The following is a 17,641-nucleotide window of genomic DNA, read 5'->3' as shown; positions in this document are numbered from 1 at the left end:
TGGATAGCCCACATATTAGTATCTTCACATGAGGGCATCAGCTAATTCCTCTCTGTAATGTTTATGACATGCCCTTTCTGTAATATCACACCCTATCTCGTTGCCTTTTGGCATAGTCTCACATTATCTTGTTTATGACAAGCAGCAGAGCTGAGGAAAGGCCATGCAGCCTCTTCCATACTGATCCCTTCCTGCAGCTCTTTCCATGCCATGTAGGGCCAGTTTCCCAGTCACCAGTGCTGCTTGTGATGTTTTCTCTCCCACTGTCCACAGGATGTCTGGATGGAAGCAGAGAGCACGGGATGAGGGTAATACCTGCAGCCAGGACAATGACTTTGGGTCACTGTCTGTAGTCCTCAGCACAGCAAGAGATACAAAACAGCTCAAGCATGCCCTGGGTAACTCTGATGGAAAAGCAGCTGCAGTATATAAATTATCTAATGGACAGGGCTTAGTTTGTCTGATAAATGTGAGACAAAGGCAGTAGTTGCAGGTCTGAGCCAAGGTCAGACTGACACAGTGCATACTGCACAAAAAGGAGGATCTGCTGCTATCAGACAGACAGACCATCACTGTGTGTGAGTGTACAGAGCACAGCTGGGATTTCAGAGGAACCCAAGAGAAACAGGCAGTTAAATCCTCCCAAGTCCCCAGATCACATTAAACTTAGCATCTAACTACCTTGGACTCCTTTTACAATCCCAGCCCTAAGTACTCTTGAGCTAATGATCATTAAGAAACATTATTAATTTCTAGTCTAATTTCTACTTCATACGCTTTGTTACCTCATTAAAAGCCATACAGTTACCTGGGGATGATAATGGCATAATTTTAGCACCATCTCTAAATCTTCACCTCTGTAAAATTTTGTATTTTCATGTTTTCAAAAATCCGCAGCAGCAGCAATTTTGCTTCAGGTAATACAGCTCTTAAGGGCTGCTTGAATATTCAATTACTTTTTGTTCCAGTTCTCATGGAACTGGCTAATCCATTCTACAAAAATTGTGCATGCAGGGGCACCTAAAACTTCCCTTGTCAGGGCAGATTTTGCAGTGACTCTGTATCTATGAGCATTTCAAGCTGCTGCTCAATATTTATTGCAAATACCAGAGATAGGGATGGATTTGCTGTAGGATTTTATAGGCAAATTGCAGCTGACTCAGGCAAATTTCTGGAGCTGGGGAGTGAACACTGATGGACGTTGTTTGTCCCTGAGTCGGGGCTGTGCATGCTCTGTGGAATAAGGGAGGTGAAATCCCTTATCCTTTCCAGCTTCCTCCTGTCTCTTTTCCTAAGACTGAGCTGTCTGAAGCCTTGGCATCAGACCACTTCATACTATGGTCAGAATTCTTCCCTGAGACCACAAGCCATTTCATGTTTCTTACTCAAAATGGAAAATTACGGCAAATTATGGCAAATTAACAAATGTTATTCTTATGCACACATATATATGTATGTTGTATATGTTTGTAGCAATACACATTCAGTGAAGCACTCAAGTTCTGTTTGTAACCAAACACCAATGTGAGTTCAGATTTGCTGCCAAATCGTTACAGGGCTTTGACAGCATTTTGAAATCTGCCTTAAAATGTGCATCATTTAAAAATGTGTATTTATCATCTGCTGTGTAGATATGTAAACAGAATAGTGCTTTTTAACACCTGGTTACTATAAATAACCTCATCTGTGCTTTTCGTCCAGAAGCCTCAAAGTACTTTGCAAAGGGGAAAAAATTACTTTCTTGTCAGTATTTTAGAAGCTGAAATACAGAGAAATTCAGTGATTTGTCAAGGGCATCAGACAAAGGTGGACAAAGGGGCACCTGGTCCTCTCAAATACTGGTTCAGTCTCTGGTTCACTCTGCTGAACACTGGTTCACCCTGTGGTTCACTCCCCTCTGTGCTCTCCTTACACCCTGTATGGGGTTGAGCACAATTCCCTATACAAAATAGTTTTGCCAAGCTTAAGCATTCTAAAGGGACTAAAAGTGCTCAAATTTGCATAGATTGACAAAATGTCAACCTCCTTAGTCACTCTGAATACAAATAGGAAAGTGTCTGCATTTACCATCACCATACATCAAGCAGCTCTTTGTTCCTTAAGTAGCAGGAATGGTTTAAACATAAAGTTATGTGTAACTGAAATAAACAGCTCATTCTGTTTATGCTTACTGAATTCCCTCTACCTTCTTTTTGCACTCAAAGTGGTAAAAACTCAAGGGCATGCCTACAAACACTTAGGCATAGGTCTTTCAGTCCTTACTGTGCTGAACAGCAAGTAGAACACTCAGAATTATTTTTTCTAGTAACTCCCTAATTTCCTTTGGCATCCAAAAAATTGACACTCTGGCGTGGTGCATCGTGAGCTAGTGGCATTTTGTTGCTGAGACCAAGAGAAATTATTGCAACACTGTTTGCATCATTAGAAGCAGCATCTGAGGAATCCAAATCAGCCAGCTGGGCAGTTTCAGAGGTCTCTTCTTCCTTTATCAGTTAACTTCCTGCTGCCACTGGGCAGTAACACAGAGCCAAAAGTGTGTGTGGCCCAAGGAAAGGCACAAACAATATAAAGCCATGGCAAGAAATCAGGCAAATGCAAGCTGTTCTCTCCTGATAACCCTGGAGGTTGAGAAATATTAGACTTAATTAAATGAAAAATAAGAGCAGTCTTGTGTGTGTAGTTTGCCTTTGTGAAAGGTCACAATGTTTTTAAAAGTTCGCAGCTTTTGACTGGGACCAGCTCAAGACTTGGCCACCTGCATCAAGGTAGAGCAACACTTACTGTGTGTTCAAGCAGAAACCTCTGCCAAGTACAAACTGTGAAACAGAGGTGCTTTGCATTGCAAATAATTGTAGTTAGAAAAGGTGCTGTCAAGGAAATTGTGACTTCTTTTTTTTCCTGGAGATCATCTTCTATGAGCAAATTATCTATCGATCCAAGAGGTTTAGCAATGAAGAACCATTTCAGGATTTTTCTCTCTTTGGCACTTTGTTCTTAAGCCACCCACAAATTCACACAGAAGCACACGTTCTGTTTATTTTGCACTGCTGCAAAGTTTTTCAGGTATCCACAATTCCCTGAGTGTGTTATTCAATTTGTAGGGTCCTATTCCCACAACCAATTCTGTCTGAATTGGCCATAAAATATGCAAACCCTGACATGTATCTGCTGAGAACCATATTGTGACATTCTCTGATACATCAAACAGATCCTCAGCTCTCTGTCTTACCTGGATCCAAATTCCTTCATAAGCTATGATGAGTTTTCTTACACTTATCATCTTTACACTGGCTCAGTAGTTTGCTGGGACTACCAATCCTCACACTCCCTCAAACTCCACAGATCTTCTCTTTTTCCTTATCTTATAATTGTCTATAATTTTACGTCCCATTGAGAGGTTATAAACAACTGAAGTCTCTTTTTCTGTTCCTAAATTAGGGAAAATATCTTAAGTTGTTCCCCATGGGGAGTCCAAATCTGACCTCAGTATAGAGAAGGTGGAGCAAATGAGTCTGCAGCAGTTTGGCTGCATCTTTCCCAAACCATCAACACGCAAATCACTTCCTATCACAATCATTCCATAGATTCATGGGATTGCTCCACATTTGCAGGACCAATAGATTGAGCTGTGCCAGGCAGTCAGAGCAAACTGCTGCTCCTCTATTCACCAACCAGCCACACCCTCAGGACTGAGAAACTTTGGTACACAGGCACTGTGCCAGTCAGAGGAGAGAGCTGACCAACACACCTTCCCCTTGAGAGAGCAGCAGCACCTCCTTATTGTGCATCCCCACAGTGTGCACCTGCTGTACATAACCACACAGCTTCCAACACAGATCCCTTGCTGGCTGCTTGTTCATTTTCCACAGTGTCTAACTTGGTGATAAACTTGCTTGCCAGCCAGGAGGGAACAGATCAATTAGTGAAAAATGTGGATTTTCAGACTTCAAAGATGCTCTTGGGTTTAAAGCAGTATTAGTCTCTGCATTTCTGAATTGAGCAGGATCTTTTTTCATTGGGAAATTTGAAATGGAACAGTTCTACTGCCAGCCTTACTATTTTAAGGCCCTCAGGAGTCAAAGTACTTAAGCAATCCCTAATTTTAAATCACAGTTACAAAAAATATTTACTGAAGTACTATGTTTCAGGGTTGATGTTCTGAAACTCACAGACTTGGAGGTAAAATTTTTTTTTTACAGTTTTATGCTGTTTTCTCAGTTCTATTTGGATCCTTTTGGTAGCTGGCCTGGGTAGCAATAGGACAACAGAAGCTGATGGATCAGAAATTGCAATCATTGTTCAAATAAGGAAAGCTTTAGCAGCAGTGTGATTTTGAGCAGGAAGAATGGGGTTTTTCTTCTTTTCACTACAACAGCAGTGTGTATTCTTAGCAGCAAAACACCAACCATGTTTCAAAAGGTCACCATGCCACATTGCAATTATGTAAAAAAAAGGTGTCTGTCAAATATGCTTAGGGCCAAAGGGTTGGAATTCCAAACATCCTTGGGGGTAAAATCTTTGCAGGGCCATGTAGAACAAATCTATAAACTCAGCTTCCATTAGTATCTTTGCAGCATCAGTCAGCAAACCTCAACTATACCCTCCAGGCAGGGTACAGAAATTCGTAAGTCTTGTGCAGAAGTAAATTATGTGTTTCAGGTAATATTTGTTTTATATAAAAGAAGGCAGAGTAGAGCAAGAGTTCTAGCAAATTTCATGACACTAAGAAAGAAGTTTTGTTTTGTCCTTGAAATGTGGTCTGGAAATCAGCCTTGAGGGTCTCCTTTCTTCTGAAAGAGCCAGCTGATGTTGAAAATCTACTGGCCTTATCCTAGAAAAGGACCTCATTCTCAAAAGAGATTGACAAATAATTGTTCCAGTGGAGGAGAACCACCAATCCCTCACCCCAGTTTGTTCTCCTTCCTCCATCAGGGCAGTCCAGCCTCTAGAACTTGTTGAAAACTGGTCAGACAATCTCAGAGCTGTGGTGAAACCTGAGCCCAGGGAAAGTCTGCCCTTTCATGGCACTAAACACCAAAATATTTTGGTCACTGTGGTACAGTATTTTTGAAAGACTGAGGAAGAGGAGGAAACATCCTTCCTACAAGGTGTCAGCCTTGGCAGAGGGACTAAGTAGACAAGAGACAACAAACTCTTGAGCTGCCAAGGTGGAGTGTGACAAGCATTGTAAATCTGAGACTGTGCACGCTCCAAAAGGGAAGCTGAAGTTTCTTGATTTTCCTAGACTTATTGAGACACAAACTCTTTGTTTGGGAGCAGACAGCAGCATCATCTTTTATTTTACAACACGTTTGGACAAGGTGCTGCTCCCACAAGGTAGAAGCTGTTACTGTTTTCCCCTTTCAAAAACCACAATTCATTGTGTGTAAAACCACAAGTCTTGGTGTAAATCCTAGCATTGGGGGTCTTAGTGTTTTGGTCCTCAAGTGTGATCTGCAGTGAGGTGACAGAGCCCCAAACCCACCTCTGTGCTTGGTGTTCCCCTGGACAGAGCCCAATGCATTGACCTCTGGAGCACCAACATGTCTCCACGTGCTTCCATATCTATTTTTGGAGTCCAGACCTGAATGTGGCCCTTTGTACCTCAGCTATCATTTTGCTGACAAGATAAGAATATTTTTATTCTGTGCCTTGTTTATTTAAATGTCAAACCTTTAAATCAGAAGCCTCCCTCACTGTGTGCATAAATCTGGTAGAGTATCAAGGGGGAGGGAAGAACAGGAGCTCTAAGCACAGTAAAAAATGCAGTAAAACTACACATCCTGTGTACAAATGAATTTCTAATTGCTGTTGTTAGAATGCAGTCCTCTATGAACCTTTTCTCTATTGCTATAGACTAGCTATAATATAAAATTCTCTTGACTGTTTAAATGATGTGGCTAGGAAGAAGATTTCTCCCACTGAGAATGGAGACAATTTAGAATATGGAGCAGAATGGGATAAGATGAATATTCAGAAACTCATGGAGTCAACTTTTTGCATGCAGATTAAATCATAAAAAACCACCACTGCCTGCAGTATCTACTGCTGGTCATAACTGCAGTATTTATAATGGGATATTAAGCCTTAGTTATGTTACTGTCTTAGGCTACATAAACCACCTGGAAAATAGAGAATAAATAAGATACTTGCAGATGACTTAATTGTAGCAAACAGGAAGCTGCAGTAATCACAGTTTTGCTTCGCAAGGAAATTCCATGATTGAGAGGTGGTGGGATGTATTCATGAAGAAAACAGGACTAGCATTAATTAGTCTGGCCCCAGTAGGGCGTTAATCAGGACAGGGTGAAGCCTCAGCCTCAGTAAACTCACAGACCCCTACTCACACAGGTAGGTCACACAGGGGGAAATGCTCGAGCTCCACTGAGGTAAACTGCAAGCTCAAAGAGCTGACACTCACAAACTCCATCATTATAGGGGCTGCCAAGGAAGGATAGTGGCTTGTAATCCCCCCACATGAGCAGGGTGGGATCTGTGGGCTGCCTGAGGTAAGAATCTAATAATTTGGCCAACAGCACTGATGCCAGTTAGCAAAAACTCACTTGCTTCATTAAAGGAATTGCGAGCAATTGGTCATTTGCTTTCTATTGTTATAAATTAACGTGGCTTTTATGGCTTTCAGAAACTGTAGTTCTGTCTTACTCGTGTTTCTCACTGCAGAAATTGGCAATCTCCTCACCCAATATACAGATGTGGCTGTGTGTTACTCCAGCTAGTGCTCTACGTGCAAACTGCAGGAAAAGCTTAGTCAGAGCAATCAGGAGATTTCTTTCAGCTCCTCCACATGTACCTGCTATAGGACATTGCAAAGGTCTCTTCTTCTCCCACTCCTTCACTGTCTTTTCAAGCCCTTCTACTGTCTTCTGTCTTTGGGCTGTGAAAGAATTTAATTTTTCACTTCTCACTTTCCCAAAGGAGCCTGTAAGGTTAGACTTCCCCATTTCTGTGGAATGTGCTGCCTCTCTCCCAGCACCCTGACCTTCCAACATCTGCTTATAGGGAAATAACTAAAGTCAAACAAGGTCTACCTACAGCATAAGACAAGCACTGTTGTCATGGCAAATGCTTTTGTTTTACAAGGAGATTCAAAAGTTTTGACTCTTGAGCATGTCTGGGCTTCTGCTGCCTGGAATCCTTGGCCTCTCTCTCAGAACTGTTCTTTGCTTGAACAAAGAGTAAGGTATTTCCATCCAATTATTTTCCTGCATTAGTAACAGGATTACTAGAAATCCATTTTTTCTTTATAATATCCTTCCACTTTCAAAGCTGAGGAGTCTTTCAGCAAATTAATGTATTTGGCTACAGTTCTGCACAGGCATATGAACCCAAGATAAGCTAAAACTGTTTTTTAAAATTGATTTTTTTTTTCTCCAGGCAGTATTTTTACGTTCCCCTTCTAATCTTTAATTGGAAGTCAGAGTTAGCATATTGATAACTTGGCTCACCATCCATTTAATTCTGTTTTGAGTGCTGATAAACTAATTACACCATTTTACATAGGGAAGCACAGGCTGAGGAAGTTGCAGTAATTTGATGCTGAAACATATCGTCCATTAAGATGTACCATGCTGACTCTTACAAGGACATACTTACTGTGGTCCAACCAACCTGCTGACCCAGGTCTGTAAAATACAGTGTAATGATGGAGGAAACAGCAAGACTTTGAATGCTAATGGAATCCTTCAAAAAGGGCCCATCTGCAATGACAGAAATGGAAGAGGAGATGGCATGAACAACAGGGACCCTCTCGGAGGCTCAGTATAACACACAGGCTGCCCTGCTAGTGACCCAGCTGTAGGCCCTGCTTGGATTCTGATTTACCTTGGTGACTTGCTACTTATTCTCCAGGTTAGCACCTTAGAGCTCTTCCATGAGAGTTATTCTGTTCCCATTTTAACATAAGCATGAGGCTGCCACAGCACAGGGCAGCAGAGTGTGACAGTTGTATGATGCTATCTCTGTTAGTCTGGCCCATTAGAGACAGGCCAGGCAATCACACAGGAAACTCCACTGAGCACTTCTTGTCCTGTCTTGCAAGACTAATGGCAAAGACTGTGTTATGCAGTGTCTCCCTCACTGACGTTTTGCTGAAGTATGGCATTCTCAGGCTGTTTTACAAAGGCAGCATCTGATGATGAATGCAGCCTCTTGGGCAAAGGCTCACAATCCAAAATTTCTTTACCAGCTGTCTGACCTAGGCAGACCAGGTGTATCTGAGCATTACATTACTGTTTGCTGTTTTCTGAGGCATCTTCTTCCAATCCTAGTGGATCTGGAGTGTGCAGGCAGAGACATGAAATAGTAATATTTGGTTCTTCTTTTTTTTATATATGGGCAGTGAGCTAGATATTGGAAAAATCCAACAGCCACTGGCACAGGGTGCTGCCATGGCTGCAACACTTCTTTGCTCTTTTCCACTTGATGTGTTCTCTCCCTTTCAATATACATTTGTTGACTGTTTACATCAGTGAGGGTGCTAAATTCCATCTGGTGCTGAGCCCTCATTTTCTATGGCTTTGCAATTCTACACATCCACGGAGCAAACACCACACAGCCTGTGGCAGCTTTATCTTCCACTGCCATGCCCACTAAGAACTGGAGTGGCACAAAGAAAGAGGCTGCCTCCTGCAGCTGGCTGCATCTTCTGGGGAGGCAGTGAGCAAGAATGAAAATAGGTAATGTAGTGAGGGAAGGAAGCGAGTGAATGGGCTTAAAACTGCCTTGTCTTCATTATTTGATAACACACTTTATTCTGGAACATTTCTAGTCAGTGCTTGTGAAAACCATTAGGTTCCTCTATTAATGAGAAAAGTGATAAGTTAATAATTGATGTCAGTTAATGAGAATGTACTAACAGTTCACCCAGTAACACGTATAGAGGGAGCAGTACTGTGAGGAAGAGAATCTGCCAGAGGATTAGTAATGCATTAGGTGGCTGTATTCAGCCATATGAATACTCACTGCGTTCTAGTTGCAGGCCAACACGGGAAGGGTACCACTGGGGACCTGTTCCAATCACAAAGTGTGGCTGTTAATTTCATGGTGGAAGAGCTAAATTTCGGTTAGGTCGTTTTTGAGTTTGGGTTGGGTTTTTTTTTAGCTGATAGCTACAAAACTGAGATGGAATAAAAACCAACTCTCTTTGGTCTTAGCTATACAAGGAGAATACAAGAGAGCTAGGAGGAGCACACAACACATGCATTTTTTCCCACTTGGGTGTTGGGAGGGCCAATCTTAATGCTGAATGTTCCATCAGCACAGCCTGTGTGTGCAGCACTGGGAAATATAAAGAGGATTCTGTTTATTGCTGTATTTGCCAAAACTCAGTACTAAATGCATCAGTCTTGCCCCTCCTTCTAAAATTATGCCTGTGCTACAGCCTGGTGCAAAGGACATTGTGTTTCCCATTTAGGAATATAAAACCTGACTAGGGATGTTCAGCTTGTATTAGTTCTCAGTCACAGATTAATCAGGGAAATAAAGACACAGAAAGTAGAAGCACATGGGTAGCTAATACTGGGTTACTTATGACTTCCTTGATACCTTAAACTTAAGGATGTTCCCTAGGAGCAGATTTTCGAATGTGCTAGTTTAAAGGTTATTCCAAAATGCACAATATTAGTTGGCAGTTGCTACTGGATTCCCTTTGATGATTTTGAACATAGACCTGTCAGGTTGCTCAAATAGGTACAGCCTCCAGCTGCATTTATTTCCCTCAGTGTCTGAGTAAGCTGGTAATTGCCACAGACAGACTGCAGAGGGGATTGTGGCTCTTCAGCTTGTTAACTTGGCCAGCTCTTTGTAATGCCTGTATGCAGAAGGCTGTGCTTTCACAGCTGTGCTGCTGGATGGACAATATAAACACTCCTCCGTTACATCACAAGGACAGGTAACTTTGCTTAACCCATACACACTCTTCAGTTTGCTGCTGAAGGCTCTTAGGGCTGACCTAGCACATTTTTGGGCTGACCTGAAGCAGCCTGGGGAGAGCTTACATAGCCAATGATGTTGACTGAGATTTGGGGAAAGCAAAGATTGTCTGAGAAAAGAGAGGAAACTGCTGCAATATCACCAGTCTCAGCCATCTCTACCACATTTGTCTTTATTTCCTTTGACACACCTGAGGACAGTTGACAGTCTGAAGGAGATTTGCTTTGTCTTTTCAATTCAAAGCCTGGGTGAAATTGGCCAGTTTTTTTTAGACATATCTTACAATTCTTAGTGATCCTGTATTTAAGGTACAAATATTCCCACGTCTTTAAATGGAAAATATTGTACCCAATGACTGTGATCAAACCTGCACCATTTGCCCCAAGAAACTGCAGGATCCACACCCCTGGAAATAGTCAGGCCTCAGCTGGGGATAACCTTGAGCAGTCCTATAGGACTTGAAAGCTGGCCCTGCTCTGAGCAGGAACCTGGACCAGATGAGCTCTGAAGGTTGCTCCTACCTAACATATTTCAGGATGATCATGAGAGCTCATTCACTCCACCAGCTGCCACATAGAGGGGAAGGGAGCTGTACACAGTGTGCACTCTGATTTCAAAAGCACTTGGTCTGGCTTTTGCAGGCAAGAGCAGGCATTAGATGAACCCATGAACCAGGGCTAATAGCAGGAGGTGAGACATCCATCAAGCAAGTTGCAAACATTTTTTTCAAGGTACCACAACAATCCATGGCTATTAAAGATAACAAAGGGAAGATAGAGAAGGAGCAGCTGTCTGACTTGTCAAGGAAGATATGATTTGCTCCAGGACAGCAGATATCAATAGTTATTTGGGAGCCTGAAATGCAATGTATTTGTGTTAAATTGGAATCTTCCCCCCAGCTCCCCCCTTCATATTACAGTATGTTTCAATAAAAGTCAATTTACCTGATCCTGTGGCAATGTGCTTTTAGGTATGGCTCATAATCTTCACAAGGGCAAACAGAGGTTGTGCGTTTAAGCACGTCATCCCACATTTCCAGGCCTTTAGCCTCAGTACACCATTATGTTCAAACATACTCAAAGATTTAGACAGATGGAAGTGTGCCTTTGCTGCTGCTTGTCTGCAGTGACCTTGTTATCCCATCAGTGTGTCTCTGGTTTCCAGGCCATGCTTGGAGTGCTGTGTGTATTCTTCTGGAAGGACCTGGAATTAGCTCTTGCTTCCCTGCTCTTATTTTGGGAGGTGGGGGGGGGGACACTAGCTAATGCCAAGTGGAAATGTTAAATGGAGCGGGGGACAAAGTCCATGTCGATTTGAGTGAGAAAAGTTTCCTGCTTTCAGTCTCCGCGGTCAGCAGATTTTAGCCGGGCTGTTCCCAAGTCTGAGCTGTCCAGGGTCCTGCAGAAACCATCATTGCTTTGTTCGACCCCACAAAGAGTCTGCTCTCCCAGCTTGATAAGACTCATTTCAGAGATGGGAAATCTCCCACATCCCTAGGCATCCTGCTCACCACTTGTTAGCAGTCAAACAAGGGGACTTTGGCCCCACCTGTCACCACTTGCTTGCTTTCCTCCTATGACAATTTTCCACAGGGATCCTCCAAAAATCTCACTAGTAGAGCTCTGGATTCCTCTTTGGCAATGTGGGAAGCCATTCCAATAAAGCCTGCCTATAGCAGACACACATTCCTCTCATTCCTATAGCAGGAAAGCTCTCTGTTCTTTAAATAGTGAAAAGAAGCCAAGCTGAGGGACTAATTATCCCTTGTCTTAATTCTTGCTACCTCCTGTCATAACAAGGGGTTGATGGCTCTCTTGGCTATCCAGAGCCAGTGCTGTCTGGCAGAGCAGCTTCCCCTGGCACCAGCAGGAGTTCAGAAGTGCCTGTGGAGAGTGCTGCTCCCAGACAGGGCAAACCTGCCCTCACTAAAGGCAAAGGCACAGCTGCAGCTGTGTGCAGCACTCTGAGGCCTCTCTGCACTCCCACACCTGGCAGAGCTCCCCTTGCTTCCAGCCTAAAGTTGAAGGGTTTCTCTTTTGCAGGGTTATTTTGGGAGTTTTTTAGCAGGGTTTAATTCCCAGTCTTTTCTTATCAGCATTTTCTATTGCTGCCTCCTGCAGAGATTAATGGCAATCCAAGACCATGGGTGACTGAAGTTTATCTTGAAAGTCCTGTTGCATCTAAGATCAGGCACATTTACTTCTGACACTGTGATGGTGCATCAGAGCTCAGCCACAGCAAGTCACAGTCTCTGTATATTCCTTGTGATTAGCACAGCTCTTCAGCTCCCTCATGCAGGGTTTATGGGTTTGAATATGCATTTCACACTTGGAACAAAGTTGTAAAAATAACATTTCAGCTCACTTATATCCCAGACTGCCTTTGACTTGGAAAAGCAGATACAGACTGTCTAGAAGATAGGAGAGAGAGGCCGTGAGGGTTCAAACCACAGGTCTATTTAGCCAATATTACATCCTCTAATGTGTAGTCAATATTGTGGTTTCTCTACATCTATTACATTTCTAACACTTATGTAAAACAGCTTTGGCTCTTTGCAGCATCATTGGACAGCTCTTGCAATGTCTTCCTAGTTTTCCATCTCTATTTGATTATTTGTACTCTCCTGGCTTATCCTTGTCTTGAAGGATGTTTGTCTCAGACTCCAATATGGTCACCCCCACATCTGCAGGCATGCAGGCACCTGAAAGCTTTGCCCATTCCTCAGCTAAAAAGTCTTTCAGAAACTCCTTGAATTTAAGTGATGTTAACATCATTCTTCTTCACTGAGCAACCTGATCTAGTTGAAGATGTCCCTAACCATGGCAGGGGGGCTGGACTAGATGATCTTTGATCATCCACTTCAACCCAAACTGTTTTACAGTTCTATGAGTTATTCTGTTATGATTCAGGCAAAGTTATTTCTGTGGGTACAGGCTTCCATTACTCTGGAAGTGAATGCCATTTTGACAGGTCTTAAGTCTTTGACCATATTCCATCTTCTCTATCAGGAATTTGTTCCAACTTTGTGTAAAAAGAAATCCATACATTTCTTTTAAAAAACCCATAAAATATTTTAATTCTATTAGATTTAAGTCATCGTAATTTTTCAACACAGGATGGTATTTTCTTGGAAAGCAACTCAATGTTTATTTTAATAACCTCTTTTAAAAAATGGAGATGAGGAAAAATATCTAAGTTTGGGTGGGTTATTTGTTGTACCTGTCCATATTTAAAACAGAAATTAAAATACAAGCAAACTGACAGGAGGCATAAAAACTGACAGCCATCTTTAATTTTCCCATAGCCAACTATGGAATTACCTATTAATACTGGCTATAAAAAGGAGATGTAATGCTGTCAAACAACCATACAAATACCAGCCAAAATGGCAGCCTCAGTGCCATGCCCAGCTGCCAATACTACTGTGCAAAAAATGCACAGAAAACCAAGTTCTACTGGTCCTGCTGCCCACATGGTTTGTTTTTTCATTGCTTGTATACTAGAATCCCAGTAGATTAATCAGCTAACAATCCTAGGAACCAAGGACAGTTAGAAAAGCCTGTATGGAGCTTTGAGGGTGTCCAAAGGGATTCTATCCACATGGCTCATATTGACTTTAATATGTGCTCCACCACTTAAATATCACAAAATGTTTTGAAAATTTAACAACTAAGAAATTGAAGAACTTGGTACTTTCCAACAGTTATGAAACTGAAGGAATTGGCCTAATTTTTATTGTTTCATAAAGGATCTTCTACAAAAAAACAGTGCACTGTCTACTCTGCAGTAAATTACAGAATCAAATGCCTATTTGTCACAAAGTATTTATGAAGTTATGTGAGCCTGTATGAGGCCAAAGGTGTAACATGATAAAGACCTCTTGCTGGGGAATTCGGTGTGTTCCTCAAAATGCAGACCTGCAAAAGCTGTTCCACTGGGGAGAGAGGAGTCTAAGAAATGCAAAACACAGCTGACAGACACAATTTGGAGATAATTAGCAGATTGACTTTCCATCATCAGCTAATTTTATTACCAGTTAAATTGTTTGCTTCTCATTGTATTTCACCACCCATGCATCTCTAATAACAAATAGCCTTAATAATTACAAGCAATACCTGCTGTGATATGAATAGGGTGATATGAACAACAAAATTACTATAATCAATCATCAGCAGCGTGTTGTTTAAACTCACAGAAACAGAGGAAATTCCAAGGAACTGCTGCAGCACCAACCTCCCTTATCTGATCACAAAAATGTTGCACACGAGCTGAGAAATGTAAAAGCATTTGTTTATGTGAGCTGAGCATGGCTGAAATGTATTCCACGACCCTAACCAGATGACACTTTTAATATCCATGTAACAATAAGAAGCGTTTGCTAGGAAAGACTCACGTTTTATTATGTGTGGGGATGCTGGGTTTGTGCGTAATATATGGAGACAGGCAGATTATCTTAAAACTTGCTGAGGTCTTTCCTTGACAAGTAAACACTGAACAAATACAGTTGTCCCAAGTCTGTGACCTTAGGCAGTGGCCAGAGTGTTGTTTCACTTGGTTGCAGCAGCCATATCTGAGTGTTCCCAGGATCACTTCTGAGAAAACAAGGATAGAGACATCACCATGCTAAAAACCACAGCCTTTGCAGGGCTGAAGTTTGCCTACTCTTGCTTCACTGAGCTGACAGCAGGAAAGCAGGATGCTGAAATGACTTGAAGCTATTGCTTTCTGCTTTTATTTGGAAGAGAAGGCTGTGTGATTTATTGTGCTAACATTGCACCTGAGTGATTCCTGAGCATGATGGCAGAAAGCAAAGCACACCAAAGAAACCACAGTAAAGCTAAGCTCGGCCACAAGATCAAAAGAGAAAGTATCTGAAGTGATTACTTAGTGTGCTTTCCTCCCCTCTGACAAATGGCAGCCACTGAGAGCTGCAATCTGAACGACCTGAGGAATTGCAGCTCTCAGAGGCAAGCATGGGGCAAGCAGGGCCACAGCATCTCTTCACATGGCTTCTCTCAAAAGGCCCTCTCTGGCTGAAGGCCAGGAGATATTTTGCTGCTCTGACCCACTAAATGCCAGCACAACCACCTGGGTCTGCTTTCCAGGGCTAGTGCAGAGGCCAGCTCTGGCCAGGCCACTCCAGGCACTGCTCAGCCAGACTGGGCTGACACCAGACTGAGCTCCTGAGCCCTGTGGGGTTAGCAAGGGTCAGGCTGCCAACTGTGTGCTGCTCCCATCTCTTGCTGGGTCTTTAGGGCACACGGCTGACCTTGGGAAGGCACTTTCTGGATCCAGGATCATTCAGCTGAGCTGTGTTTTCCTGGTAGGAGGACCTTTGAGAGGCTATATCAGAATATTTAAAGAGTGGGATCAGATCTTGAACAGGATCCATGTTTTTATGGGAAGTTAGTGGAATGAGCAGATCCAGTGTGCCCTGTTCAGTTAAATCTCAGCAGAGTGCTGAAATGGATGTTGTTTTTAATGGCTCCGTAGCTGGGGATAAATCCCTTTTCTTTGTCAGCTTTTTTCTCTGAGTATTTTCTCTGCTTTGTTTCATTTGTAAGCTTTCCAGGGAAGATCTTTGGCCATGTGTTTTACAAAGGCACCTTGAACTCTAGTTGCTATGGGGACACAAAAAAGCACTTTCTTAATGGCATGTGGAATTTGAAAAATGAGTTATTTGATCGTAAGCATCCATTCCTTTCTTCTGGTTTTTGCAATACCAGAATTCATCAAACTCCAACCATACTGCTTGCTGAGGGAGTAAGTAAGTCTAAGCAAGTAAACCCCAGCCTGACTAAATGTCTGGATAAATGGTTTAGCTGGTTTAGCTGTTCATTTGATTATTCCCATTGGCCTTAAATGCTTAATATCTGCGACCATCTACTTTTCCCACATAAAGTCATGGATCAGTGACCCTGGCAGCTCCACTGAAGCCCCACAGAGCCTGATCCAGAAGGTTTCTCAGAGCACACCTAAAGTCTCTATAGTGCATTACACATGCTGCCTGTGCCCATTCCCCTTTAAAAAGGTGTCAAAATCTTGCTTTTCTTGCCCAGGATCTGGCAAACAGGATAGCCCCATCCATATGTTGGTTCCTGGGAGCAGTTAAGCTGCTGTGACTGTGGCTAGATGTGAAACTCCAGCCTGTGACACTGCACTGCACTTTGAGTCACAAATCGACTTGATTGCATTTTCATTAAAAAAACTTATATAAATGCCTGGGCTTGGTGACAAACAGAACATTCCTCTCCCCCCATGCCTCTTTTTCCCACTGAAGAAAACATTTAAAATCTCATACTTCAGCTATATTCTGATCAGTCAATAATGGAGAGATTTCTTAAGAGTCAGCATAGTTTTTCTTAATGGAGATTGATTCTCATTAGTGGTAAACAAAATATTATTTGTCATTTAGATGTCAATTTATGTCAGTAACAGATTTAACCTTTCAATATTCCTTCTGAAACAGTCTGCAAGTAAAAGCAACTGTGGAAACTCAGACAAGCAAAAGCATCAGGAAAAAAAACCAAGCAAGCATGCAACATTTATGTGCATATGTTAATATTTTTCTACATTGTTTTTCCTTTACAAAAAAAAAAAAAAGGAAAAGCCAGCCCTGTGCATTTCCATTTTCCATGTAGCCTGCTGCAGAAAGCATAATTAATTTTGATCTTTCTGTGTGAATTTGCATTTAAATTAATGTGCGTGGGCAAAGGAAGGGAAAGGGAATGAGGCTCACCTTTTATTTCATTAATAACAGCCATAGACCAGAATACAGAGAAACAAGAAAATAGATACTCTGACAAGCCTGGAGCTGGAAGGAACTTTCCTGTGGGGACTGTCCTTCCTCAGTGCCAGGGGGTAAGGAGGTGCTAAGCGTGTGGTGTCACTGCAGGGCTGGCCAGGACAGCAGTGTGACCCCCATGAGGCAGTGTCACTGCAGGGCTGGCCAGGACAGTAGTGTGACCCTCACGGGGCATTGTCACTGCAGGGCTGGCCAGGACAGCAGTGTGACCCCCGAGGGGCAGTGTCACCACCCAAACACAACACCACACACACCACCCAACACACACCCCCACACACCACCCAACACAACACCACACACACCACCCCCCCCCCCAACCCTCGCTGCCCCTGGGACACAGTCACACCCTGCAGGGTGGCAGGGGTTGGTCAGTGCAGCTGGGCTCTGCCTAGTGGGTTTGGGAACTCTTTTGACCAGGGATCCCCAGGCAGGGCCATGTCTGTCACCCATGCACTGTAACAGTGCTGGGTTTGCTTCATATTTGCAGACAGTTGTGTTCTGGCTCTGAAATGCCAGCCCAAATTAAGAGAGTAATTTATGCCAAGTTAGGATATGTATTCTGGTAGGTATCTTTGCCTTTGATTCTCCCATCTCCACAAGTCTGGAAAAGGGTAACAAAGATAACTGTTCGGGTATCAGGAGGATGTGAGAGCTCAAGCAGGATTCTCTTCCTAAATATAAGCTCTATCAGTGAAGCTTTCATACGAAGGGCAACACAAACAGGAGAAACGGCACATTAAGGAACATACATTTGACAACCAAATATGTGCTTTGGACATAAAAATATCCTTCATTCTCTATCTTCTTGTCCATATTCTAACAGGATTTTTTTAAAAGCAGCTTAATATTTGGCGGTTTATGGAATCAGTTGCTGCCTGTCTCAAT

General features: G+C 42.6%; 1 protein-coding gene and 1 long non-coding RNA gene across 7 annotated transcripts in view; one reads left to right on the top strand and one right to left on the bottom strand.

Moving 5' to 3' along the window:
- Positions 1–17,641, bottom strand: part of TECRL (trans-2,3-enoyl-CoA reductase like) — a 58,682-nt gene that overhangs the window by 17,183 nt on the left and 23,858 nt on the right. For 3 of the 6 annotated variants that reach the window (XM_085058062.1, XM_085058061.1, XM_085058056.1), the window contains exons 3-4: positions 8,983–9,027; positions 7,615–7,718 (exon numbers count right to left, since the gene is read on the bottom strand). In XM_085058062.1, coding sequence (XP_084914188.1) covers positions 7,615–7,718; positions 8,983–9,027 — 149 coding nt within the window. The remainder of the gene's footprint in view (positions 1–7,614; positions 7,719–8,982; positions 9,028–17,641) is intronic. The other 3 variants (XM_085058057.1, XM_085058059.1, XM_085058058.1) reach the window with 3 other exon arrangements.
- The window catches only part of LOC146437951 (uncharacterized), a 42,504-nt gene that overhangs the window by 6,158 nt on the left and 18,705 nt on the right, over positions 1–17,641 (top strand). The window lies entirely within an intron of this gene.

The sequence above is a fragment of the Lichenostomus cassidix genome, chromosome 4, assembly GCF_008360975.1.
Source record: "Lichenostomus cassidix isolate B80296 chromosome 4, HeHo_3.0, whole genome shotgun sequence".
NCBI lineage: Eukaryota > Metazoa > Chordata > Aves > Passeriformes > Meliphagidae > Lichenostomus > Lichenostomus cassidix.
This window is presented reverse-complemented; position numbering and strand designations above follow the sequence as displayed.